The 26,679-nt window shown below is 44.6% G+C and overlaps 1 protein-coding gene across 1 annotated transcript; it reads left to right on the top strand.

The window, feature by feature from the left end:
* Positions 1-3,288: 3,288 nt before the first annotated feature.
* On the top strand, positions 3,289-26,081 carry Mep1b (meprin A subunit beta). The gene is made up of 15 exons (XM_055625610.1): positions 3,289-3,410; positions 5,467-5,485; positions 6,062-6,112; positions 6,792-6,832; positions 9,043-9,121; positions 11,637-11,754; positions 13,585-13,763; positions 14,815-15,033; positions 15,635-15,787; positions 16,974-17,189; positions 19,462-19,911; positions 21,160-21,339; positions 22,317-22,449; positions 23,447-23,651; positions 25,923-26,081. The coding sequence occupies exons 1-15, from the start codon at positions 3,348-3,350 to the stop codon at positions 25,935-25,937; spliced, it is 2,121 nt and encodes a 706-aa protein (XP_055481585.1). The 5' UTR covers positions 3,289-3,347; the 3' UTR covers positions 25,938-26,081.
* The last annotated feature ends 598 nt before the right edge of the window (positions 26,082-26,679 follow it).

Here is a 26,679-nt window from a genome sequence, read left to right as displayed (position 1 = left end):
AAAAAAAAAAAGATACATTCTGTTACTTAAAAAGTTATGTGTCTTCATATGTTTCTGTGTGGTGTTTGCTTATATGAGTGCAAGGGCCCGTGGAGTTCAGAACATGGCGTCAGATCCTTTGGAGCTGATGTTGCAGGCAGTGTTAAGACCATGGAGCAATTGTTCCAGCCCCCAAATCTCTCTAGCAGTCCCATGAAGTAGACATACAACCAATTAAGAAGCAGGTTCCAGTGCTCCTTTTTTCCCCCAGTGTCAACCAATACCACTCTAGACTGTAGATGTTCACAGTACCAGATACCAGCTGAGCTAGACTAGAGTCCCCTGGGAGTCCTGTTGTGGTGGTTGGAAGAAGCTGTGACCTGATCTAATGAAGGCATGAGTCATTTGTGTCTCACTATCCCCTGTGGGCTGGCTGCCGGCAGAAGGGCCCCTATGTGACACCAGCACAGGCGTTGGGGGGGGTCGTCTGTGTAGGGATAGAATTTTCCCCTCTCAGCCACGGTCCACTGACTCTTGATGAGCTCCTCCCGGCCCTTGGATGTTTTCTGAGCATCAAAGGAAGAAGAATTTCTCCGGTCATCTTGCTCAATGGCTGCAACTCCATCTGTAGACTTTGGATGAGCAAATCTCTGTGATCATCTGGCACCAGCTCCTCAAAATCTGTCTCCCGCTGGGTATCTACACATCCTGGCAGTTTCCCCCTTTTTGCAGCACCCTGGATAGTTACTAACAAATCACAGTTCTGAGAACTGTGGTAAAAGATGTTAATCTAAGGGAGGGACTTTGAAAAATCTCCGTGAATAATGTGACAGCCTGATCAGTATCAAGCAGTGTGGTCAGCCGGATCCTATGTCTTATGAGCACTTTCATTGCCTAGTTGGTCGTGCATTGGTGTTCTCAATGCAGGGACTTCTAGATTCACCCATAATTGTATTGTTCTTTTCCTTTTCTCCACAAGTATGTAGTTAAAGTGCACATATATATCTGGGCACGTATGTATACGTATGTATGTATATATGTATATATGCACACACAAATATGTAGAGAGGGATGAAGGGAGCATCTCAATATGTTCAGGGGTGTTTTTAAGATTTCATGAAGGGGATTGGAGTAATGGCTCAACAATTAAGAACACTGGCTGGTGTTTCAGAGGTTCTGAGCTCAATTGCTCAATTCCTAGCAACCACATGGTGACTCACAACCATTTGTAATGGAATCGGATTCCCTCTCCTGGTGTGTGTGAACAGAGCACTCTTATACAAAAATAAATAAATCTTTTAAAAAATATTTCAAGAAGAGCTTGTATTAGGAAATGCATGCCATAACTTGCTGTTTTTGTTTTTAATTGGGACAGGATCATGTAGCCCAGGTTGACCTTAAGTTCTTTACGTTGTAGAGTATGACCTTGAACTTCTGATCCTTCCACATCTACCTGAGTTCAGGGATTACAGGCATATACCACAGCTCTCGGCTTTACGTGGTGCTGGAGATTGAACACAAGGCTTCACTCATGATAAGTAAAAATTCTACCAGCTGAGCTAGAGACTCAGCCCCACAATTTGCACTTTCTTGAGGAAGAATCAGGTAGAGGAAATTACACTGTGAGAACACTGTGGATTTGAATCCTCTTATTGCACGTCTATTCTAGATCTTGCAGAATCCTTTCTGTCCTCATAATTTGCAAAACACAGGTCTAGAAGGCCGTCCTGTTTTATGGATGTTTTGTGAACCACATTTTTGAGAGAAACAAGTTTTCCTGCTGCCTCCAGGGCATTTCACGGCGATCTCTAAATTTTGTGTTTTCAGTTGGTGGTGTTGTCTAGGGAGTAATGAAGTGTGCCGTTGGACCCACAGCTGTGGCAGACACAGTTTCAAATGCCGGGATGAAGCTCGTGAAGGGTCCCCAGGGACAGGATGCACAGGATGGTATCTGGAGGTAAGCTGGAGCCTTCCCCTCAAGGGACGCTTCTGTGGTAGAGTTTCACTGAAACCCCAGGACAGAAGAGAAGAGGCACCATCCATTCAGCGGAGGCAGAGTGTGGCTTCTGCAGTTGGAGTGTGCCTTGTTGACTCTCTATGAGACTCATACTAAGACTTGGGTCATACCCTGTGATTAGAGCGGAAAATAGACTCCCAGGAACTCCTGCTTCCTGCTCTTTCTGCTTCTCTTCTACTTCCAAATGATAACTGTTTGTCTTGATTTATGGAGAGCAGTTAGGCCCACTTGGCAGCTTGGAAAGAAGGCCCAGATGTTCATAATTTGGTCTTACTCATTAAAGGGTCTAACTTTATCTCCCTTTTCTTCTAACAGAAGCTTAGTTTATTTGTATGTCCACGGCTGTTTGCCTGCATATATGGCTGTGTATCACACCTGTACCTGGTGCCTGCAGAGGCTGGAAGAGGGCGTCCCATTCCCTTGAGCTGGAATTACGGGCAATTGTGATTTGCCATGTGGGTGGTGCGAACGGCACCTCAGTCTTTTGAGGGGGAGCCAGTGCTCTTAACTGCCACGCCTTCTTTCTAGCCCACTCACTTTATTTTTCTTTAAGAGTCATTATTATTTCTGTGGAGGTGGTAGATATTTCACTGCAGCCAATGCAGGGGAAACTTTTTGTGGATATGGTGTTGGTGTTCAAACTCGGGGCCTTGTAAATGTTAGGCAAGGGCTCTGCTGCTGAAGTGTATCTCCAACACAGGATAAATCATTTGTGTCTAAGCTTAAAGTCCAGAGGTGTTGGCCCAGCCTCATATCATCCATGTTGTCATCTCCTTAGGCATCCTTGGAAAAATGTTCCTCCAGTTATCCTGCTATGTAGTCTTGCTATGGAAACATCCTTATTTCCATGTATGTGGCCCATCACGGTGGGTACATTCTCTGACACATATTTATCACTTTTGGCCTCACAGGAGTTAGTTTCCTCCTACCTAATACTCGATCCTCAGAGCTCTAACCAGGAAACGGGCTATTCTGGATTTAATAAAATATCACTACAGTCTCAGGAAGACTGAGAGGTTGAATCATACTGTGTGCGTGTATACATGTATGTTTCTTTTTGCTCAAGCGGTGTTTAAAAGTGTTGGGGAACAGTATGTATACACTAGAGAATTTATCTCAGTGACAGGCTTTAGCAATTTAATGCTGGCACAGTAAAGGCGGAGGAGGGGAAGAGGTATGTTAGTGACCCTGGACTTTACCTCCTTGATTGGAAGTTACTACAGCAGCAAGATGACTTGAGAGATGGATCATTAACATTAAGATCAAAGACCGGAAGTTACGATATTTAGCTTTTAAAAGTCAGCTCTACCATGACTGCCACAGCTTGCAACTTCCAGCTGGAAGCCACAGTATGGATACCTGGCATCAGCTTTGGTTTCTGATTCTTGCCACATTTCTCCTGGTTTCTGGCTTGGTAAGAAAGCAATAAGAAATATTGGGGACCCATCGATATCAACCATAGATAGTTGTTTGCTCATGCTTTGTTTTGCATATTTCAAAATGTTGCTCTTAAAGAAGTGTTTCTTTCTGGTGGACAGGGACTAGCAGGATATTGGGTATAAGAGGCCACTAGGCCGCTCTGCCAGAGAGGTCCAGAGAGTGTGACAGAAAAATCACATTTTCCTCTCTGCTTCACTGTTGTGAACTGACAGGTTTCCTTTTGAGAAGACAGTGAATGTGAGTTTTGAAAGCCATTTTCCTTGCCGAGTGACATACCGGTTGCTATTGCCATAACTTGACCTGGGTAAAGACTGGCAAGTGTCAGAGCCAGTGTCCACATTTTCAGAGTCTAACAGTGAAGAAAGAGTTTCTCTCCTGCATCATTGTCAGTCTAAACTAATATTCCAGCAGTCCCGGGTAGTTTGTATGCCAAGCCAATTCAAGGTATCATATGAAAGTTTTAATGGCCGAGGGAATCCTTTAGCTGGAACTTCTAATGCAGGACGTTGATCTGATGGTGTATAAATAAGGACTGGAGAATTACAGATACGAGGTGCCCTGTCACGCGTGTTTAACTGGCTCAGAGTAGCTACTTGTAAATCTCTTTCTGTAGATGCGACGGGGTCGTCTGTGAATATGTGCTGTGTGGTTGCTGTTTGAGAAGACTAGGGCACTTGCTGTCAAAACCGACAGTAGCCATCTGACCAGTTTATTCCATTGTCTTCTTAACCCTTCTACAGTGTTCCTCAGCTCAGCTGCCGGTTTGCATTTGAATGTGATTGTACTTTACACTTGTGTGATGCAGCATTACATTTTTTACAGCATGTTTTTGTGTGGTATCATATAACTCATGGTACTCATCCAAATCAGGTGGTGACAAAGTCAAATAGAACACTTAAGATCCAGGAACCAAGTTGCCTTAAGTTGGAAAACCTAGGCATAGCTCCCAGGGACTGTCTTCCAGTTCCACTGACTTCTTTAGTAATTTGTTTGCGATCTGTTTGAAAAATATATGGATTTTAGCCATGTGATAGTGGTACATGACTTTAATCCCAATACTTGGGAGGCAGAGGCAGGTAGATCTCTGAGTTCAAGGCCAGCCTGGTCTACAGGGCTGGTAGGGCTAGACAGAGAGAACTTTTCTCAGAAACAAACAAAAAGCAAAACAACAAAAAACTGTATGTATCATTTTTTTTTAACCACAGAATCTACTTATTGGTATTTTGCTTAGATATTTGGTATGGTTTTTGAGTGTGGACTCCTGGGAGAGACATGAAAGTGAACACGAATGTAGAGCAGTATTGGGTAAAGTTTCTGTTATTAACTGGGAGTAAAGATTTATCTTTTCCAAGCATTGCCCCAAGAGGAGAACATGTCTAAAGTGAATGCTTACACAAGGGCTGGAGTCTTGTGTATTGCCCTCTCTTCAAGCTTTGAAGTTGTTTTTGTTGTTTCTCGTTATTGTTGCTACCTTTACACTCATTTAGTGGGAAGCTTCAGTGTCTTTAAGAAGTAATGATAATCATCTGGTCAAATGTCATATAGACTCTAGCTTACTTGTCTGGGGTGTATGGGAGAACACGTTACATCTTTTTAATAAAAAGGACTGTCTGGTTGTACCTTAGAACCACTGCAGCTCATGCTTGGCAAACCACCACTTGGGAGGCTGATGCAGGAGGATTGTAGCAAGTTCAAGGTTAGCCTAGACTAAAAAGTGAGTTCCGGTTTGAACTACAGAGAGACCCTGCATTCAAAAATAAATACAAAATTAGGGCCTATGAGATGTCTCAACAGGTGGCTCAGCACTAGGTACCCAGGCTGATGATCTGAGTTCAAGCCTAGGAACTGACATAGCCCAGAGAGAGAGCTGACTACCGCTCACAAGTTTTTCCTCTGTGTAACACACACCATAAATAAGTACATGAAAAAACTTTAAAAATGATCATCAAAGAAATCCAAACTTGGAGCTCAAAATATCATATATATCACAAGCACTGTAATAACACCTTTTTTATGTCTTTGTTTTCCAGCCAGCTCCAGAAAAGTTTGGTGAGTCTGTTTTGAGTTTTGCTCTAGATTGCAGTGCAGTAAAGTCACGTGATGAATCAAGGGCGCAGACTCATCCAGGATGTACCGCTGCTGAGCGGAAGTCGGGACTGCAGATTTGTAATCCAAGCAGAGGAATGACAAACTCTGATCGGATGCTGGCTGTTTTAATTCACCAGGGAACACTCTCTTGTCCACTTTCCAGGACCCAGCTGCCCATCTGAAAAATAGAAGCAGGAGAAAGGCCCGTACAGTGGCTTTCTGGGTGAAACAATTTTACACATTCATTTTCTATTTAGTCATTTAGTCCCGCCTTCTAAGCTATGTCTACTGACATACAGCATGACCAACGTCTTCTTAAGGTCATCTGACACTCAAGGGATGGAAAGAACAGAGCACACATTCAAAAGTCTCCTGTCTGGCCCCCAATCTGGCTCACAGGAAGGTCTCAATCAATTAATCAACGCAAGCTAAATGAGAATCTGAGGCAAAAACTTGTTTTCTTCTGATTGTGTGATTAATGAGGTTTTTTTTTTCCTTTCATGAACATAATGGTCAATGTGTTTTTTGTTATTTCAGTCAAAGATATGGATGAGGGAATTGATCAAGACATATTTGATATCAATGAAGGTTTGTGGATTTTTCTTCATTTTTATTATATTTTAAATATTTATTATTATTAATTGTTACGTGTGTGTGTGTGTGTGTGTGTGTGTGTGTGTGTGTGTGTGACCCAACTTCTGGGAGCTGATTCTTTTTTCCCCCCATATGGGTTCCCAGGGATCAAACTCAGGTTGTCAAAGCTTGGTGGCAGCACCTTTTCCTGGCTGAGCTATCTTTCAGGGCCCCTTTTAATTTGTGTTGTTATCATGTATTACTTGCATATGATGATGGCTTTCATTATGGCATTTTTATGCGTGTATGTAACACGTTTGATCATATCTACCCATTACCGTCTCTAACCCACACCATTTTCCCTAAACGCCCACCAATCTCCATCCCCTTGTCACCTAGTCCATTTCTACCTTCAATGCTTTGTTTAGCTTTTTTCTCTTGTGAATTGATGAGCTTCATTAGGGTTACTTAAAAAGTCTGAGTGAGGGACCATTTAGAAGTCTATGGCAACTTAACACTGGCCACACTGATGAAGCGAACATCTCTCCCACCCCCAGCAACCATTAAACTGCCTTCAGATCCCTATGGGAGGGGTCTTTCGAGCCCCTCTCCCTTTGGAATTTTCAAAACATTATCTATTGTGTGGCACAGAAAGCCAACGTGATAACATAACTTCTCTCACTTCTTGTCTTAGATTTGGGACTGGACCTTTTTGAGGGAGACATCAAACTCGAGGTGAGTTGCAATGATGCTTGCATGATGAACCGTGAAAGTCAGCTGTGAGCAGCTGAGGGTGACGGTGCTGAGGTACAGTTCAGAAGCCGCAGCAGCCCTGTGGCACTTGCTCAATGAGCACACCACCCTGGAAGGGCTCATGTATAGCTATATCTCCGTTGTCTAGGTTTCTGTGTGGTGAAATCCACTATCACTTAACACACGTGTGGTGCTCTGATTTTTATTATTGCATTTTTATTATTGATATTTTATTATCTTTATTTATTGATTTTTATTATTGTTGATTTTATTAAATTCCCTTTATTTCAGCAATAAGGAGAATCTTTGTTTAAAAACAGAACTTCATGGATTTTTTTTTTAACTTCACGGATTTTGTCTAGTTGAAGTAAAATAAAACTGAACTTGTAAATATCTCCAATGGCAGGCTTTTTGTCACAAGAAATGTTATTATTATTAATTATTATTTCACCTTCCCCCTGAAGTCAGGTATAAATAATGATGTTGGGGGGGGCTCTCCCACACCAGTGTTTAGAGTGCTGATTCGGATGTAACTACCCTGACACCCAGATGACCTGTGGCTGCGTACGTGGATTAAGAGGGCTTAAAAGTTCAGTATCTTCCTGGACATGGTGTCCTGTCACACACCTTTAATCCCAGTACTTGGGAGGAGGCACATGGATCTCTGGGTTTGAAGCCATCCTGGTCTAAATGGTCAGTTCTAGTCCAGCCAGGGCTACACGGTGACACACTGTCTCAAAAATCGAATAACAACAACAACAACAAAACCAACCAACCAACCAAACAAACAAAAGTGTCTTAAGAACTTTTTAAAAAGAAAATTAAGATTTGTTTTGTTTTGTTTTGTTTACCAGATTTTAAAATATTTAAGAACTTACTATCTTTTGTAGGTGATGGAATCAAACAGAGATGCCTAATAATGTATTTATCCTTGTTATGTTGTAGAAGTTTATATAAACTTAGAAAATAGACAAATTAACAATATCATCCATAATTCAAAATATACAAACCTTGGACATGGATAGTATTTAGTAGAGCAAACTTTTAAATTTCCCCTAATGTACTCTGTGATCTCTCCCACACACTGGAGGCTCACCTCTCAAATCCTCCTTGAAGAGACAGAGCTATGCGTGATGCTCAGACATGTAATCCTCCCTGCTCAGAGGGCCAAAGCAGGAGAGCCACAGGTTCAAAGCCAGCTTGGCCCACACAGTTAGAGCGGTCTCGAGATAAAAAGTCAAAGAGAAGCTGCGGATACAGTGGAATAATCAGGCTCTTGCTCAGATTTGATTTTGCTAGTACAAAAAGAAGAGGAGGGGGAGGGGAGCAAAAGAGGAAGAGGAGAGGAGGGGGAAGGGAAAGTGAAAGGGAGGGGAGAGCAAAAAGAAGAAAGGGAAGAGGAAAAGAGAAGGAGAGGAAAGGGAACGAACCCTGAGGGATAAAGGGTGAAGGGAGGAGGGAAGGGAGGAGGAGTTGAGGGAAGAGGTGAAGGGAAGAGAGAAGGGGGAGGGGGAGAGGCAAGCCAAGGGGGTAGGGGAGGAGAGATGAAACAGGAGAGGAAGCTGCCATCTCAAGGCTTCCTCCTGGTCCTGACCCCCTCTTTCTAGCTGCTGCTTCTCCGTCTCTCCTGAGCCAGAGCTTTACATGCCACCTCTGGACCATGGACTGGGAGTGGGTAACGCTGGTCCTGCCGCAGCCCCAAGCTCCAGGCTCCATTTGCACGCTGCATGTGAATGTGTACAAGATACTGCAGATCTACGTGTCTGCTGACACTCCTGGCTAGAACGCTCCCCTAGAGCCTGCATGAGTTCATGTGTACCACATGCATGCAGTATGCGTACATGGGTGCCTGGAACTGAACCTCTTCCAGAGCAGCAAAGCTGTCCTAACTGTGGAGGTGTCGACAGCCCATTCCTCTGTGCTTTTAATAGCTAAACACCTACCAGCCTTTTAGCGTGGTTTCTGACAGTCTTTTATTTTGAGTATCATTTCTTCTTTAACTGTATGTCAGCATAATAATTAGTTATTTCTGTCTGTAAACTTTATTGAATTATGGTAAAAAATTTTAGACACATGCCCCCATTGGTTTGAGCTAGCAGGAAGGACTGTAAATTTCACTTGTTTACAGACTGATTATTGGCTAGCTTTGTCCAATTTACTTATCTGATTCTTTTCATATTTATCCTTGACAGGCACAAGGAAAGAATTCCATCATTGGAGATGTCTATAGATGGCCACACACCATTCCGTATGTTCTAGAAGATAGCTTGGGTTAGTACACACTTCGGAGTCTCCATAGCTACTGTGTGTTCCTGAGATGATAGAATTAATGTCTACCAGAATGGCCTTGTGTGATGTTAAGGCTAGTTGTTGTTGTTGTTCCGTTGTGTGGCTATGTACATTTACTTTTAAAAAAATAAGCAAAGTGAATAATTAAAACATCTTAACTATTCCAAACTGAATATCTGTTGGATTGTGACTAATATAAGATCATTTCTGTCAGCCTTGATGGAGAATTTACTTTATGTTGAATGCTAAGGACATAAAGATTAGGGAAACATTCTCGGTTTTAATAAGGTTTGTTCTATATTTTATTGCTATTCTTATTTCATATTCTCTCCCCCCTCCCCTGCTGTGCCTATGGACATGAGTGTCTGTGGTACCAGAGAGGAGGGCTGTGCTCCCTGGAGCTGGAGCTACAGTCGGTGTGTGCCACCTGATAAGGCCCTGGAACCCAGGTTGGGTCCTCTGGAGGAGCAGTACATATTCTCAACCACCAAGCATCTCTCCATCACCAACACTCTTTAGTTTAAAGCTGTGCCTCCCATGTTTAGGTATTCACTTATTTCTTGCAGAGCTGGCAATAGATTCCAGGGCCTTGGACATGCTAGGCAGATGGAAAACCACTGATAACTCCCAGACCCTAAAGGATTTTTTTTTAAGATTCATTTTCATTACTTTTAGTCATGTGTGTGTATGCACGCCAGGTGAGAGAGTAACACGCATGTACCTTGTCTGCAGAGGCGAGAAGAGACGCTGAATCCCTGGAGCTGTTGTGAGCCATTGTATGTGGGTTCTGGGAACTAATTCCAGCCCTTTCCAGTATAAGAGCTTAACGACTGAGCTACCTCTCCAGCTCTGTACAACCTCGTCCAGTACAGGATCTAAAGATGAGTAAAACCTACAAAATAACCAGTCAGACAAATGGATAGAAAATGGCATTGCTCGCCAAGATCTCATTTTGCTAAATCCAGATGTTAACAAGAATCCACTGTCTTTTATTTTTTCAGGGAAAAAAAAATTCGTAGTTTAGTATTAAATTATTAAAAAGTCAGAAGAGGATTGGAGAGACGGCAAGCACGATGATGAGACGTCAGACCTTTAGAAGCCCCCACACCAATGCTGTGGTGTGTGGGGGCGTTAGCTGCAATCCCGTCCTCCCTGGCGGTGATGGACCCCAGAGGAAACTGGCTGTGGGGATTAGCCATATCGGCAAGTTCTGAGTTTGACTGACAGACCTCTTCCCTTAATGGCTAAGGTGGAAGAGCAGTGGAGGATGAGTTCTGGTATCATCTCCAGACTCCACATGTGTGCACACAGACAAACGTGACCACGTGCATGCAAGCAGGAATACACATATGTACACACATAAGCACATGTGTGTGTACATGTACACACACCACACACATGCACAAAAATGTGGCACACGTGTGCACACACATGCATGGTGTGTGTGCTTGCACATGTGTGTGTGTGTGCATTCAGTCCTCTCTTCTCCTTTCCCCTCCTCCTTTCTCCTCAGAAAAGGGGACCCCCTCTCCCCCTATATCAGCCTTTCCCAGCACATCAAGTCACATCAGGACTGAGCATATCTTTAATCCCTGAGGCCAGGCCAGGCAGCCCTAACAGGGGGAAGTGATCTGAAAGCAGACAATAGAGTCCGTGTTAGAAACAGTCAAGTTAGGCTCCCGTCTGCAAGCATAGCAGAGCATCATTATTGGTGTCAGGGGCTCGGTCTCTGCCTTGGGGTGGGTCTCAGGTTGGACCAACTATTGGTTGGACTTTCCCCCAATCTTTGTTCCCTCTTTATTGCTGTGCTTCTTGTAGGAAGGCTAAGTTTTGGAACACAGGTTTTGTTGGTGGGTTGTTGTTCCCCTCCTTTCACTAATATACCTGGCTAGGAGGCGGTCACTTCAGTGTTCATGTCCCCCCCCCCCCCGTTAGGAGTTTCAGCTAGAGTCACACCCATGTCCTCCCAGGAGCCTACCTGTTATGTTGTCTTTTTAAATGAATTCTGTGCATGCACAGTGTGCCTGTGGGAGACGGAGGCCCTCTCCACCTTGTGGGTCCTTGGAATTGAACCACTGTTTGCTGGGATCCTGGAATTTTCAGGAACTCTTTCTTTGTCCTTGAGATGCCAAGGACTATTCACATGAGCCAGGTCATTTCCACCAATGACCCAGAGCTAGCCAAGGCCTGGGATAGTAAAGACACAAGGCAAGAGGACAGCTTAACTTGGTAGAGGTGTCCACAGCTTGTGATTCCTTGACACACTTTCTGCTTGATTCTCAGAACGGTTCAACGCAGGGTGGAAATTCTTCTCTCGAAGCTTTCCTAACAGGCAGCATGTACAGCCCATTCTAAGACACTCGTGGTGGCCATGGCATACTGCCTTATTTTAAGGACACAGCAGGCTGTCTTGGAAAGAGAACATAAATAAGCAAATGAATACATATTAAAAAATAAAAGAGACAGATCTCAATGTACACTTCTTGTCTTCTGTCAGAAATGAATGCCAAAGGAGTGATTCTCAATGCGTTTGAGCGCTATCGCCTTAAAACGTGCATTGACTTCAAACCTTGGTCTGGAGAAGCCAACTATATATCAGTGTTCAAGGGCAGTGGGTAAGTTTGAGGGTTGTTCTACTAAGGTTCTGAGGAGACTATTGTTCCCCAAAGCGTTATGCCACCACAGCAACAGTCCACGGACTTGCTTGACCTTCGGGTGGGGCCACAGCTTCCTTTGCTATCTGTGCAGAGCATGACTTTTCGGCCTGATTTTTCTGGCCATAAAAAATAACAAAGTTATTTATTATTATATTATATCAATAATAAAAATAATAATAATAAAATAATGTTTTCACAGCAGTAGAGGGCCTGCCTAGTGTGTGTAAGCACCTGGGTTAGGGCCACAGTACTATGAAAAGGAAAAAAGGGAGAGAACTAAGAAGTAGGAGAAGCAGGAGAGGAGGAAAGGGGAAAAATAAAGGGCAGGAGGAAGGAAGGATGGGAGAGAGGGAGGGAGGAAGGAAGGGATGAAGGAAAGAAGGAAGGAAGGATGAATGGAAAGAAGGGAGGGAGGAATAGAGGAAGGAAGGAAGGACAGAAAGATGAAAAGGAGGGTGGGAAGAAGAGAGGGAGGAAGGAAAGAAAGATGGAAAAGAGGGTGGGAATAAGGGAGGGAGAAAGGAAAGAAAGATGGAAAGGAGGGTGAGAAGAAGAGAGGGAGGAAGGAAAGAAAGATGGAAAGGAGGGAGGGAATAAGGGAGGGAGGGATGAAAGAAGGATGGAAAGGAGGGAGGGAATAAGGGAGGGAGGAAGGAAGGAAGAAAGGTAGGGACAGTCAACCTGGTGCTGGGGAAATGGCTCAGTTTCTAAAATCCTTTCTGCATAAACTTGAAGACCACCTGAGCTCAGATCCCCAGTACCATGTGAAAAGAAAGAAAGAAGGAAGGAAGGAAGGAAAGAAAGAAAGAAAGAAAGAAAGAAAGAAAGAAAGAAAGAAAGAAAGAAAGAAGGAAGGAAGGAAGGAAAGGAAAGACTGTATTAGGCAGCTTTTCATTCTGGGGAGACAAAGGCAGATTCCTGGACTTCACTGGCCGGCCAGCCTAACCAAATTGCTGAGCTTCAGGCTCTGTGGAGATCTTGACTCAAAACATAAGGTGGGGGGGGGTAACTGAGGAAGATGCTCTATCTGGCCTCCACATGTGTGCCACCTACATAAACATGCGTACACAGATACACATACACTAAAATAAGTAAATAGAAAATGTTTTCGTAAACTCAACCAGACCACCAATGTCACCATACAGTCAGCGAGAACTGATGTCATTTATCCTATGGCCTTGTGAATTTCACCTCGTTTATAACTGAATGCTCTTCATTTTTCTCTTCAAGCAAAACATACTGTAGACTATGCGTGAATTTGCTTTAACTGCCTAAGTCTTATTACCTGAAAGGTAGCAGAGTCATTGACCTGAACACAGTGACTCTGAGTAATTACTGTTCCTATAAAACTCCTGTTTCGTAATTGAGGAAATAACTCGACTGTCCTTCCTGCCGAGGAACCACGCTCTGCTCCCGGCATCTACATCAGGTGGCTTACAACCCCCTGTAATTCCAATTGCAGGGGATTTCACTCCCTCCTGACTTCTGAGGGCATCCAAACACATGCTTGTATCCAGAGACACATGTGCAGAGATAAACAATAAAATTACACAGGACAGAACAACCGTCTGAAAAACGGTTGCCTGGTGGTCCTGAGGTAAATTCTCTAAAAATTATCTGTTCTACAAGTTGTTTTTATGCTGAGAGCAGTTCAGTGTCCTCCCCCACAACAAGGGAGGACGTATGTAGGTAAACAAGTGGACTAGGCAGAGAGACCTCTGTCTCGTGACCCTTGTCTTGCGGCCTCTGAGTGCCTCATGCAAACGACCTGTCCCTGGTCTGCATCAGGTGCTGGTCCTCAGTAGGAAACAGGCATGTTGGAAAGCAAGAGCTGTCCATCGGGACCAACTGTGACCGAATAGCGACCGTTCAGCACGAGTTCCTCCACGCCCTGGGATTCTGGCACGAGCAGTCGCGCGCTGACCGGGATGACTATGTCACTATAGTTTGGGACAGAATTCTGTCAGGTATGTTTCTCTTAGACCCTTAGTTACAGGTCAGCTTTCTGAGCAGGAAAGCACCAGCACCAGCGTGGTGATGGGTGTCCGAGCTTTGGAGACCAGATACACTTCATCTGATATCAGGTTCCTGTCCAAGAACAGGACGCTAAGCAGCCTGCCATCTTCTCTAAATAGACTCAGTTCAATGTTTTAAGATGATTGTCTTGGGAGCTTATTATGACTCAAACATAGCATTAAATTTACAATTATATATGTATTTTGGGCAGCGGGATGGTATTGGCTATGTGTGCATTTAACATCTCATTTAAAATAAATTCAATTAGCGTGCTTGTCACCTCACTCAGCATTTTTGTGTGTGTGTGTGAGAAGGCACCTTGTAGATAAGGCAGTAACTTAGTTGCAATTTTAAGGTATAATACACTATTGTGAACCATAGCCATTAAATGCATATGCCAAGAATTACAGTAACCTTGGAGTCCTCAACTATGTCCGTCCTTTCTTTCTTTTTCTTTTTGTTTTTTCAAGACAGGGTTTCTCTGTGTAGCCTCGGTGTTCTGGAACTCACTTGGTAGACCAGGCTGGCCTTGAACTCACAGAGATCTGTCTGCCTCTGCCTCCCAAGTGCTGGGGTTAAAGGTGTGCGCCACCACCGCTCAGCTCACCTCCATCTTTTCTAACGTCTCTGGTCCATGTTATCATTTTAGCACACTCCTCAAAGTCGTGCTTCTCCCCTGATGGGCTGTGAGCCCTCTAAGCCTCCATCGTTGCTGGGTGGAGGCTGAGTGTCCCCACACTGCTTCAGAGAACCCTCCTTTCCATTAGCGGTCGGTGGGACCTTAGACTTCTGGCTGCACTGGAAGTGCTGGTGTGTCAGTTTGACTGTTGCTATCATCATTGATGTCAGGCCCAAAGACAGGAGCCCTTGACGCTCAGGACACAACGTGTGCGAAGTTCATTCTATTACATTTCACGTTTCTCAGTTAACAGTTGTTTAGTGAGAGTAGCTTAGTTTTATGAGTGTAAAATAATGAAAGTTTTTTTTTTAATATATATTCAGGCAGAGAACACAATTTCAACATCTACGATGACACTGTGTCCGATTCCCTGAATGTCCCCTATGACTACACCTCGGTAATGCACTACAGTAAAACTGCCTTTCAGAATGGCACTGAGCCTACCATCGTCACAAGGATCTCCGACTTTGAGGATGTGATTGGCCAGCGAATGGACTTCAGTGACTATGACCTGTCGAAGCTGAACCAGCTGTATAACTGCTGTAGGTGATGGACATCTTGAAATGACCCTTGTTTTCCCCCGCCTTGCTGAAAAAAGGGATGCCCTCTATACCTTTGGGTTTTCCGAGATTAGGAAAGTTAGATTTAAAGCAAAAAAGGCGGAAAAGCACTCAGGCCCCAATCTGCCAGCCACTTTCAGCACTTTCCTTCGTGAAGTGTTTGCCCTTGAGATTTAGTAAAACAGCCTGAATCCTTGCACGCATGCACCCCGTACGGATGTTTGCGGTTCTGCTAATTCAAATGCAGACTTTCTATACTCAAAGCTCTTTTAAGCTAGGATGAAATGTGCGGTTATGCTGCAGATAACCTTTGCTGTGTCATAGAGGTTTGACTAACGAGGAGGAATATTGACTCAGGTTTCTACAGATAGACGGAACAAAAAAGAGTTGATACGGGCTTTGCATTCGCACATGTGAGACTGTTGGGCTCTGCAGACACGCAAGTGTCTGCAGTTGGCAGGTCCCACAGTCAGCTGCATGGTCCCTTCAGAGTGACGTTCCTCACAGTTCTGTGATCACTTTCACCACTTCGGTCGCTGTGCTGTGTGAGGGTTCACAACTCTTTCCTTCTCTGCCCTTGTAGCTTCTTCCTTGAGTTTTATGGACTCCTGTGATTTTGAGCTGGAGAATATCTGTGGCATGATCCAAGGCTCAGCGGATAATGCTGACTGGCAACGGGTTTCATGGGTCCTCGGGGGTCCCGAGAACGATCACTCCAACATGGGCCAGTGCAAAGGTATCAGGCTTTGCTTTATTTTAATCACGTGTCTGTGTGAGCCGGGCGGTAGGCAGGTGCCCTGAGAAGAGCCGTATCCTCTGTGAGCTGCCTGATGCTGGGGCTGGGAATGGAACTCCGGTTCTCTGAAAGATGCGCTTAACCCCTGAGCCATCTCTTCATCTTCTCTGCCAGAATTATTAATGATAAGCCATTCTGTTTTTCCAAAGGAATGAACCTTATGTGTGGTAAAAGAGTGTGGGTCTCTGCTTTTGTTCACTCAGAACGCTTTTCTTTCTACAGATCACAGTTTGGTGTTGTGAGGACTCCATCTGTGTGCACACAGAGCAGGATGGGAACCTCTTGGAAGGGATCTTTTTTTTTTTTTTTTTGAGAGGCCATGTTGTTCTTTTCTAGCACATCACAGAATATAGGTGACTCCAGTGTGCATGGCTGGGGCTGAGTTACTTAGCTTTAGAATCATAGCTGGATATAATTCTGGGTTCTAGGTACCAAAATACCTAGAGAAGACTTTCTCCCTGGTTTTGGAAGCTAATATCTATAGTAAGAGAAAGATTGCCTGACTAGGCCTCATTCGTGAAATATCTGGCTATATTTTCTTTCATAGACCAGGCTGGCCTTGAACTCACAGAGATGCCCCTGTCTCTGCCTCCCTAAGTGCTGGGATTACAGGCATGAGGCACTATGCCCAGCTTGTAAAACTGTATTTTAAATGCCTAGTATAACATCTATTTGATTTCTTTTCTGTGGCTAAAACTGATTACCTAAGACCGGATACATAATTTTTTAAAGTAACACTTTCTTATGATGTCTGAAAACTGCCACTTGGAAGTTTAAGATCAGGACGCCTGGTGTCTGCTTGTCATTTGTTGAGGGACATGCTGCTTCATCATAGGGCTAGGGTCATCACCTGATTACCTGGAATCTTCTGCTGGCTCAAGTCTTATTTACTCATAAAACCACATATACTTAGGTGACTTCATGCTATCCTGGTCATCCTTCCAAATGTCATCACCATAAAAATGTGGAAGTTATTTCAACTGCATGAACTTTGGGGGCCACAGCCTGATTATAGCCTTTGTGTGCGGTGGGCACTAAGCAGATACTAAATGAAACAGGCACCTGTTCAGGGCTAGCAATCCTGAAAGTCTTCTTTTTCTCCACTCCGCTTTTGTCCTCTGAACAGACTCCGGCTTCTTCATGCATTTCAATACCAGCTCTTGGGGCGAGGGGGCCACAGCGGTGCTGGAGAGCAGGGTGCTGTACCCCAAGAGAGGGTTTCAGTGCTTGGAGTTTTATCTGTTCAACAGTGGAAGCTCAAGTGACCAGCTCAACATCTACACCCTGGAGTACACTTCGGGCAACCCAGCCGGTGTCTTAACCCTCCAGAGAGAAATTAAAGGTACAGCATCCACGCTCCGACAGGGTGGCTTCAGGGTGAGGCGGTCTTGTCACTTAAGGCGGCAGCTTGAAGCAGAGCAGGGGCTGATGGCTTTCCAATGGAACTTGATCTGTCTTGTTTGATAAGGAGGTTAAAAGGGGGGTCCTTTATGTGATACTTAGAAGACAGAGCCACTCTCTGGAAACTGTGGGCTTCCGTTAGAGACAAGCAGTAAGGATAAGTGTGTATTCACAGTGGTGAACCATGGGCAATATGGGAGGGTTGATGGCTAAAAACAAACAAACAAACAAACAAACAAACAAACAAACAAACCTAAGCTATGGGATGGATGAAGGAGGAACTGGCTTCAGGAGGACTTGCCCTGTCCCTAAATAAACACTGTTGGGGACCTCTCATTTTCTCTCACCATGGCCTACTCTTACCAACTTGCCATTCAAATGGAAAAAGAACTCTATCTACTTCCAGCTTAAAAGGCTTTTGCTAGGACAGGAAGTGATGTCACTGTGGGAGCTATCTCTGGGGGGAGGAGGGTTTGCCATCAACCACGTGTTGGAGAGGAGGACCAGCTGAGCACGTGTTAAAGCAGATAGGGAAGGAAGGGACGTGCCTTCTGTCTGAGTTACTTTGCTCATGGTTATGACAAGATTCCTGACAAAGGCAATTTAAGGAAGGAAGGAAGCAAGGGCTTACTACGGACCACTGTGTGAGAGCTCAGTCTTATGGTGTCAGGGAAGGCACGGCTGCCCGAGGCAGCTGGTCACACTGCCTCTGTGGCCAGTAAGCCGAGAGACCAAGGTTGGTGGCAGCGGCTCAGGTTCTTTGAACACACTCTAGGACCCTCGCCTGCAATGGCGCTGCCCATGTTTACGATGAGTCTTTCCATTTCATTTGACCTAATCTAGAAGATCTCTCACAGACCTGCACAGGGGCTGGGCTCCATGGGGATTCTAAGTCAAGCTGACACTCATGATTAACCACCATCACAGCAAACAGACTATGCCCCCTTGTTTACTTTGACCCCTTAATTTAATGACAGAAGGTGAATCTATACTGCCCCATACATCATGGCTCCTCTCACTCAGGAAAGCTTCTGAGATACAGATGCTGCTTTCTGTTCACCTACGTACACCTTTGTGGACACCTATGAGGTTTTAATCTCACAAGGAATATGCATGCATTGTGCATATACATTATATATGAGGTTATATTAGATATTAAAGCTATATATTTTGCTTTTGTCAGTATATATTATTCATTAATATGTATATTAATGCAAATATTAATATAGGTCATTGTCTGGGTTTGAAATGAAGATCTGTCCCGCTAGCAACCTGTGGGTCTGTCATTTAAAGACAGTAACAAGACTCGCAGGAACCTGCTTATCAGCCCTTTTAGGCTGGGTGGGAATGAGCATAACGAAGCCAAACCTTCAAATGTAAATGGAAGATTTTTGTTCGGTCTGTAATCTGAATATTTATAATTTATTTCCAGGCAATTTTAATTCTCACTAAATGCTGATATAGTTGAGTTTCCAGCCAGTGTGTGTTAACTGATAGTTTGACAAGATTTTTCCCCGTTGTCGCAGCGGGGGTGGGGAGGCTTCTGAAGATTTTTCGTGTACTGTTTCTTATTGGAGCAGGGGTATGTGGTGGTTTGACTGTTTCACTTCTCAGCTTTCCTCTTGCCAAAGGCACTGTATGACTGAAACAGAGATTCATCCTCTAATTGCCTGCTTACATGAGTGGAAAAAGTCTCCCATATGCAGTGAGCTAGAGGCAGGAGATAGGCCAGAAGTGGAGGGCAGAAAAGAGGGGTTGTCACCATCAAGTAAGTACTTGTAGCCTGGCGTCACTTGCTGTGGACAGGTGTGGTATCCCAGGGTTTGTAGATTCCTGTTTAATGCTGCTGAAATTTAAGTATTCCAGTTACATTATAAGTATATTTTAAAAAGTCTTTGTCAGAGTATGGGCTCAACTGTTAATCAATACAGAATGCCAGGTAACTTGCAAGCAAGCAGGTAGCACTCAGGAATTGGGTCCTTTCCCATCTCTGAGAAAGGGTGATCTAGCTGAGAAGCTGCTGTGTGAATTATTAAACACCCCTAAGTCAATGATCTTGGGATCAAAAAGTGAGAAAACCGCCCTCCACATTCATTAGAATCAATGGCTCTGGGGCCATCATTTGCCTTTGAAGGTTAGAACTCTAACACTGACCACATCAGTACAGAATTCACAGTCCTTCATCCCCCTTGAGACAATGACTCTTTCTGCAGAAATACCCACCGGGAGCTGGCAACTTTACTACGTCACACTGCAAGTGACTGAGAAGTTTCGAGTGGTATTTGAAGGACGCAGAGGCCCCGGGGCATCGTCAGGTGGCCTGTCTATAGATGACATCAATCTCTCGGAAACAAGGTGTCCTCACCATGTCTGGCATATACAGAATTTCTCACAGCTTCTTGGCAGCCAGAATGGAGCTGTGCTCAGCCCTCCGTTTTATTCTCCTAAAGGTTACGCTTTTCAGATTTACTTGGATCTAAATTCCTTGACTGATGTGGGAATTTATTTCCACCTGATCTCTGGAGCCAATGATGACCAGTTACAATGGCCTTGTCCTTGGCAACAGGCCACGATGACACTCTTGGATCAAAATCCCGACATCCGACTGCGCATGTCCAACCAGAGGAGTATAACCACCGACCCCACGATGACTATGACTAATGGTTTGTGGCTTATTTTCTTTATGTCTAGGGATGTGGTCATTGCTCAAGGAGGGATGTGGGAGTGAGAGATTGCACAGTTGGTTACTTAGGGAATGTTTAGCCTCAAAGTAAAGATTTTCAGCTTCAGGGAAAAAGATTGAATTGTGGAAGGTACAGTCTCCAGGTAGAAGACTGTTAGGAATGTCAGCAAGGGCTGGGGCCCTGGGAATCAATCATCCCTGAATTCTAAGTATTGTTTAAGGAGTGTTAGCTTTACAGACCAGCATGCTTGGGTTCAGATCCAAGATTTGCATCTCTTAGCTTTGTGATCTTTAAGGAACACCTTTTTGAAGCCCCACTGTTCTTGGCTGTTTAACCAAAGCAGGTACAATAATTAGGAGAGGTCAATACTGAAGCTTGTGGGGAGGGAAAGTCCCTCTGATATGGAGTTTCTGTCACCCATGCTGACTGTTGGCACAGTGAAAAACAATTCGGCTCTTAAGATGAGAGCTTACCATCAGAATGGAGATGCTGGGACACTGGTGGCCACAGCGCAGAAATAGGTGCTAACCCTTTCAATGCCTCTTCAGAGGGCTTACTGACGCTGACAGCATTCCAAGTCTCAGAAAGAATTACACCCAGAGAAGCACAATCACACTTGGAACTATAATACTCTTCTGTCCCTGGAAACGGAATAGAGGGGATAACAGAATTATGGGAAGTTGAATGTTACCAGGTGAATTTTATAAATGATAAGGATGAATCAAAGTGACACAGGAAAAGTAGAAGCTGAAGCTGATAGAGAGAAAAAAAAAAAAAAAAAAAAGCCATGACAGAAACTGGAGGGGTTAAGCATTCAGAATTTCTCATTTTTTTCCCCAACATGTTCCTCTGGATGACACTGTAGTGCCACCTAGTTCAGTTTATGAGATAAGTGGTTCTGTGCGAAACTCTCAGCAACTTTATGCTTTGACTCAGTTAAAAGGCCCAACTGCAACTCAGAAGGCCGTTGGGGCTGGATCCCAACAAACAGAAGGGTTTTTATAGCCTGCACTATGCATAGGGGTGATACTCCCCCACCCCCCTGAGCTCCCCACGCACTGTGACTTGTGCTCCAGTGACTTGCCTGGGAATATATCATAGGTCAAGAGCATCAACAGATTCTCTTCAGCTTCATCCTAATTGTGTCTCATTGCTCTCCCCCTACCACTGAAAGCTATGATGCTGCTAGACCCAGCCCATTAATATTGTTGTTAATTGTTCTTTCAGACAGTGGAAGCTATTTTTGGGACAGGCCTTCCAAGGTGGGAGTACAGGTTTTATTCCCTAATGGAACTCAGTACAACAGAAGCAGGGGTTATGGAACCAGTGTCTTCATAACCCAAAAGCGGCTGAAGAGCAGAGAGTTCATAAAAGGACATGATGCTTACATTCTCCTGACTGTTGAAGGTACCAACATAACAGTCTTATGTGTGCTTGCTCCTTGTGATGGTCCTTAGCCGTTTGCTGTGTTATTCTGGCTCTTGTTTTCAGATATGTCATAGAATGTAAGAGGAAATGGGCAAGAGTGGGATTTAAAAAAATATGAATGATTAGAAATATGAAACCAATTTAATCTGAAGCATCAAAAGTTAAACATTTATTTACTACATTATGGAACAGCAGTGAAATTCTTTAGGCTGGAAATCTCTGCTATCTCACTTCCTCACACGGGATACACATTACCCTGGGCAAGAAGTTAGTGGGTGTGTCCCCTCAAATTCCAACTGCCAGACAAGCATGGTGGCTGTCACCCCAGCTCTCTCCCCTTGGTGTGTGTGTGTGTGTGTGTGTGTGTGTGTGTGTGTGTAAACCAATGGATATCTGTGCCTGCCTTAGGCACCATTGCCTCATTTTTTAATAATTTATTTTTATTTTATAGGTGTGCATTGGTGTTTTGTCTGCATGTATGTCTGTATGAGAGTGTTAGATCCTCTGGAACTGGACTTACAGAGAGTTATGAGCCACCATGTGGCTGCCGGAAATGGAATCTGGGTCCCCTGGGAGAGTAGACAGTGCTCTTGACCGCTGAGCCATGTCTCCGGCCCACTTTTAGATGCTGCCTCTCACTTTCATGTGGTGCTTGGCTGCCTGTCTCTGAGCCAGTTATCTGCCTGGCATTGCTTCAGTGCTAAGAAGATAAGCACACACACCCTCATATGGCTTTTTTTTTTTTAAACATGGGTTCTGAAGAATGAAGTCAAGTCCTCAGCCAACAGCCATCTCTCCAGCGTTGCCTGGTTTTTATTTGACTGCCCACAAATGCTACTGGGTCATGCATCAGGATTACATACCTGACTCACAAGCCTAAATTCTGAGTTTTATCTGTGTCCAACGACAAGTAAGGCAAAAGCTGAGTTAAGTTTCACCGCACTTTCTCTCTGCAGACATATCTCACCTTAATTCAACGGCAGTTGTCCCAGACCCAGGCCCCACCTCGACTGTCCAGAACGCCTGCTCCGAAGTCGAATGTCAGAATGGCGGCATCTGCACTGTTCACAATGACATAGCTGAGTGCAAGTGAGGGTTCACGTGGCAGGTTCCACAGTCTCACTCACTCATTCTTCTGGGAATCAGATGCTGATAATTCACATGGGTAACATTGATCAAGTGTCCTAGTTAGGGTTTCTGTTGCTGCGATGAAACACCATGACCAAAAGCAAGTTGGGGAGAAAAAGGGTTTATTTCCTTACACTTTTACATCACAGCACATCACTGAAGGAAGTCAGGACAGGAACTCAAACAGGGCAGGAACCTGGAAGCAGCAGCTGTTGCAGACGCCATGAAGGGGTGCTGTTACTGGCTTGCTCCCCATGGCTTGCTCAGCCTGCTTTCTTATAGAACCCAGGACCACCAACCCAAGGATGGCACCATCTACAAAAGGCTGGGCACTCCCCCATCAATAACTAATTAAGACAACGTCCTACGGTCTTGCCTACAGCCCAATCTTATGGAATGATTTTCTCAATGGAGGCTCCCTCCTCTCCAATGACTCTAGCTCTTGTCAAGCTGACATAAAACTATCCAGCAGTTTCTCCATTTGGAGCAATTTTGAGCTCCATTTGGGACTCTGGGGAGCCAACATAACAATTATTCGTGAAGAAAGAGTGCACTACAGTCTAATTGCCTGAATTACATATCTGATTCATTACTTATTGAATCCTCAAATCAGTCTTGTCCCTTGACTCTGCAGTTCCCCGTTTTCTAGATGAATACGCTGAAGTGCTGAGTCCTTAGGCAAAGCGTGGAGCTCACAGTGGCGAACCAGATTCCCTCAGCTGGCGTTCTCCTTGCTCCCCCAGCTGCAGTTCTGGTATCAGATTAATTGTGATACCGCCCCTTCCCGCTTCTCTGCCCCACCTGATGCTGGTTTCATCTCTTCAGGTAGTCTAGGGTCAGATAGTTATGTATGTCAGCGGCTATCCGTGTTCAAATACGCTGGAGGTGACGGGGCCCTTTAATGATGATGCTCACAGTTAAATGCCATCCATAAATGACACCACATCTCTTCACATAGGTGTCCTGCAGGAGAAGACTGGTGGTACATGGGCAGAAGGTGTGAGAAGAGGGGGTCCACCCGAGACACCATTGTCATTGCTGTGTCTTCCACTGTCACCGTGTTTGCTGTGATGCTGATCATCACCCTCGTCAGTGTGTACTGCACCCGGAAGAAGTATCGTAAGAAGACTAGTTCAACTACAGCAGCCATGAATCTAGAAAACGTAAGTCAAGGGTACTGTTACATCACTCAAACCCTACTGAGGGAACCACATGAGGAAGAGCTGGACCATTTTCACACACGTCTTCATTTTTAACTTTTCTGTGTCTTATGCTAAGTTAACTGATTTGAGACTGTTTCACTCTTACTATCACCACTGTAAGTCAGTGAGTCTGAACTCGGCATCTGTAAAGGCTTCTTGCAGAGGCATCCATTGTACTCTGGGAGTTGTATCTGGTTGTTCATGCTTTTCTGGGGTGAACCTCACAACTGAGCCACACAGCTAGCTTTTCCTCCAAGTCTCTACCTCCCGAGGAAAGGGGACATGGCTTCTTTGTTCAAAGGGTCTTGGAGTGGCTGGGCTCAGGAAGTGGCTACAAGTATGTTTGGGGAAATGTCTCCCTTAAAGAAGGTTCCAGGGAATTCTGTCTTCTCCTGGAGTAACCATCTCCAAGGTGAACTTTTCACACGACAAGTTTAAGGTTTTGCCTTAGGTGAAACTTCTAAATGACAGCAGATGCTTGAAATCACTGGATCCAAACATGGGTCCCTTAGACAGTAGGTTCCGAGGTGCATATTGGGTGCAGGCAGTTTCCTGGGGAGTGTTTTGGTGAGCACTCATGATTAAGTGAGGGCAGCTGGACTAGAAACAGGTATACTTGGGCTCCAGATGTCCTTTTAGGAGCATGAGGAAAGAAAGAGACCAGGCCTTTGTACTCACCACATGAATGGCCACGGCAAGAGGGCAGAGCCTAAGGAGTGGTCTACATAGTAGCCATTGAGGGAGGACATTTCTCAAAGGAATGGTAGGGTTGAGCATGAGACTGGGCTTCCATAGGGACCCCAGAGCTAGAGAGCAGAGTGGCGTAGCCAACATCATGTCTTACAAAATTGCTCAGAGCAGAAGGTGTCACAGCAGAACACTGAAGTGAGAACTTGAGTCTTGTAGCTGTTTCATTCAGGCCTAAGTATCTGGAAGATGACTAGAGAGAAGATTGGGGAGAGAGCTGAGAATAAAAAAACATTTCAACACGCTAACATGAGAGCATATTTTCTTAAGAAGAGCTGCTACCGTGTTTAAGGAGTTTAAGTGAACTGCCTGGTATCAAGATATTGTGTGCTCAACATGCATCATTGTTTAATAATGATTTCACCCCTTATTTTATTTTTGTAAGGTCAGTTGGAAGATAGACAGTGATGCTGAGGCAAATGGTTCTATTCTCATTTAGTGTTATCCCACTTCTTCAACTTCAGGAAGATTTTTAGTGTCATCATCCAGCAACAGATTTCATCCTATATTTTAAAACTACATAAATTTGGCATGGTGTCACACACCTTAAATCACAGCGTCTGGAAGGCAGAGGCAGGGGGATCTGGTTTGCATAGCACTGCCAGAACTGTGCAGAGATCCTGTCTCAAAGTACCAGGGAGAGAGAGACACAGACAGAGACAGAGAGAGAGAGAGGAGGAAGAAGAAATGTATATAAGTATTTTCTTTTGAAAACCTCTTTTTTTTTTTTTTTGAGTTAAAAAACAGCGATAGAGCCACTAATGTGGACCCTGCTGCACTACTTGCCCAAAGCTGTTCCTGTGAGCCAGGTCCCCACAGTCAGGAAGGATGCATCAGACATGAGTGCAGGGAGGGCAGAGAGTGCTGAGGTGGGAAAGCCAGCCCCACAGGTTCATGTACCTTTCAAGAGCCCTTTCCTAGAACCTGGGCAGCGTATGAGAGATCGTAGGGCTCTCATTAGGTCAGTACGTATCAGAAGAAATGAAAGAAACATGGTAAAAACAAAGAGATGAGGCTAAGTTAACAGAAGGGGAATGCTACCAGCATCCTAGGGACATCGAGTAGACATACATGTCAGCACAATGTCACGGGGGACATGGCAAGGATACCGGGTGCAAACGCATACCTCCATGATGTCACAACAGCACTGCTCTGAGCCAGACGGGAGGCACCCAGTACCTTTTCCTTCACCTTTGTATTTCTTCAGTGTGCTCAGAGATAACAGGTCCTGTAGGTCTAGAGTAGATCTGAAATTGGAATGCCCGCCCTTCTGAGCCCTCACCTTATTTTGCACCTGAGAACCTCAGGTCACAGAGGCTGGAGCATCTTCCTGAGGACAGAACAGGCGCTGCGTGCCAGCTGGGAGGGATGCCACGGACGGTGGTGGGGACTTCATTTGAAAACCAGACTGTTGTCCTGTGACCCACTGAAGTGGCAGCTTTTATATTTAGGGATTACATCATCCACTGTTCTTTCTCCTTTCAGCAACACGCTTTTTGAATATTAACTCAAGCCGGCAACTGAAACAGGGAAGACTCTTTGACACGGAAGAACATTTCACCCAGGCTGTATGACATTCACGAGCCAGATCATCTCTGTAAATAGCTGAATGTATAATAAATCATTATTTTGGTAAAAGTCAAAGTGATGGTCTGTCTTCCTCCTCTGCTTCTCTCAGCATTCCAGGCTTCTCTAGTCTACATCTATAATACAGTCAGTAAAAGGGAGAAAAAGAGAGGCGGCTTTCCAAATCATTGTTCCTACTGTTCCAGGACAAAAGTCACAGGAATTTCCCACAATCACCACCCGTGGGCGGGGCTCTGGGCTAGAATCTCAGCCGCTTCGGGGGACCGGCTGTCCCAAGGGAGGGAAGGACAGGGGGATGCACTTCCGGGCTTCCCTCTTATGGTCTTTCAAACTGGCTCCTTATTTTCTCCCGTGGTCTTTGGGGTACTTGAGCCTGCCTTAATGTAAAACTGCATCCATCAGGAAAACTTTTAACTCAGAATTTGGGGGCAGAGGACTTGTAAAGGCTGTGACATTTTAAACATTACCAACAACCCTAAAAAAAATCACTTCATTTATAAGTGTTCCACTGATCAATATTGGCATTGAGGAACTCACAGTAAGACCACTTTAAACAGTTTTTGTTAATTATTTGCACAGAGGCTGGAGAGATGGCTCAGTGGTTGAACGCTTGCTGTTCTGCCAGAGGACTCGAGTAGGGTTCCCGGCACCCACA

The sequence above is a fragment of the Psammomys obesus genome, unplaced genomic scaffold (assembly GCF_907164565.1).
Source record: "Psammomys obesus unplaced genomic scaffold, mPsaObe1.curated_primary_1811, whole genome shotgun sequence".
Lineage (NCBI taxonomy): Eukaryota > Metazoa > Chordata > Mammalia > Rodentia > Muridae > Psammomys > Psammomys obesus.
The sequence above is the reverse complement of the archived record's forward strand: the minus strand, read 5'-3'. Positions and strand labels throughout refer to the sequence as shown.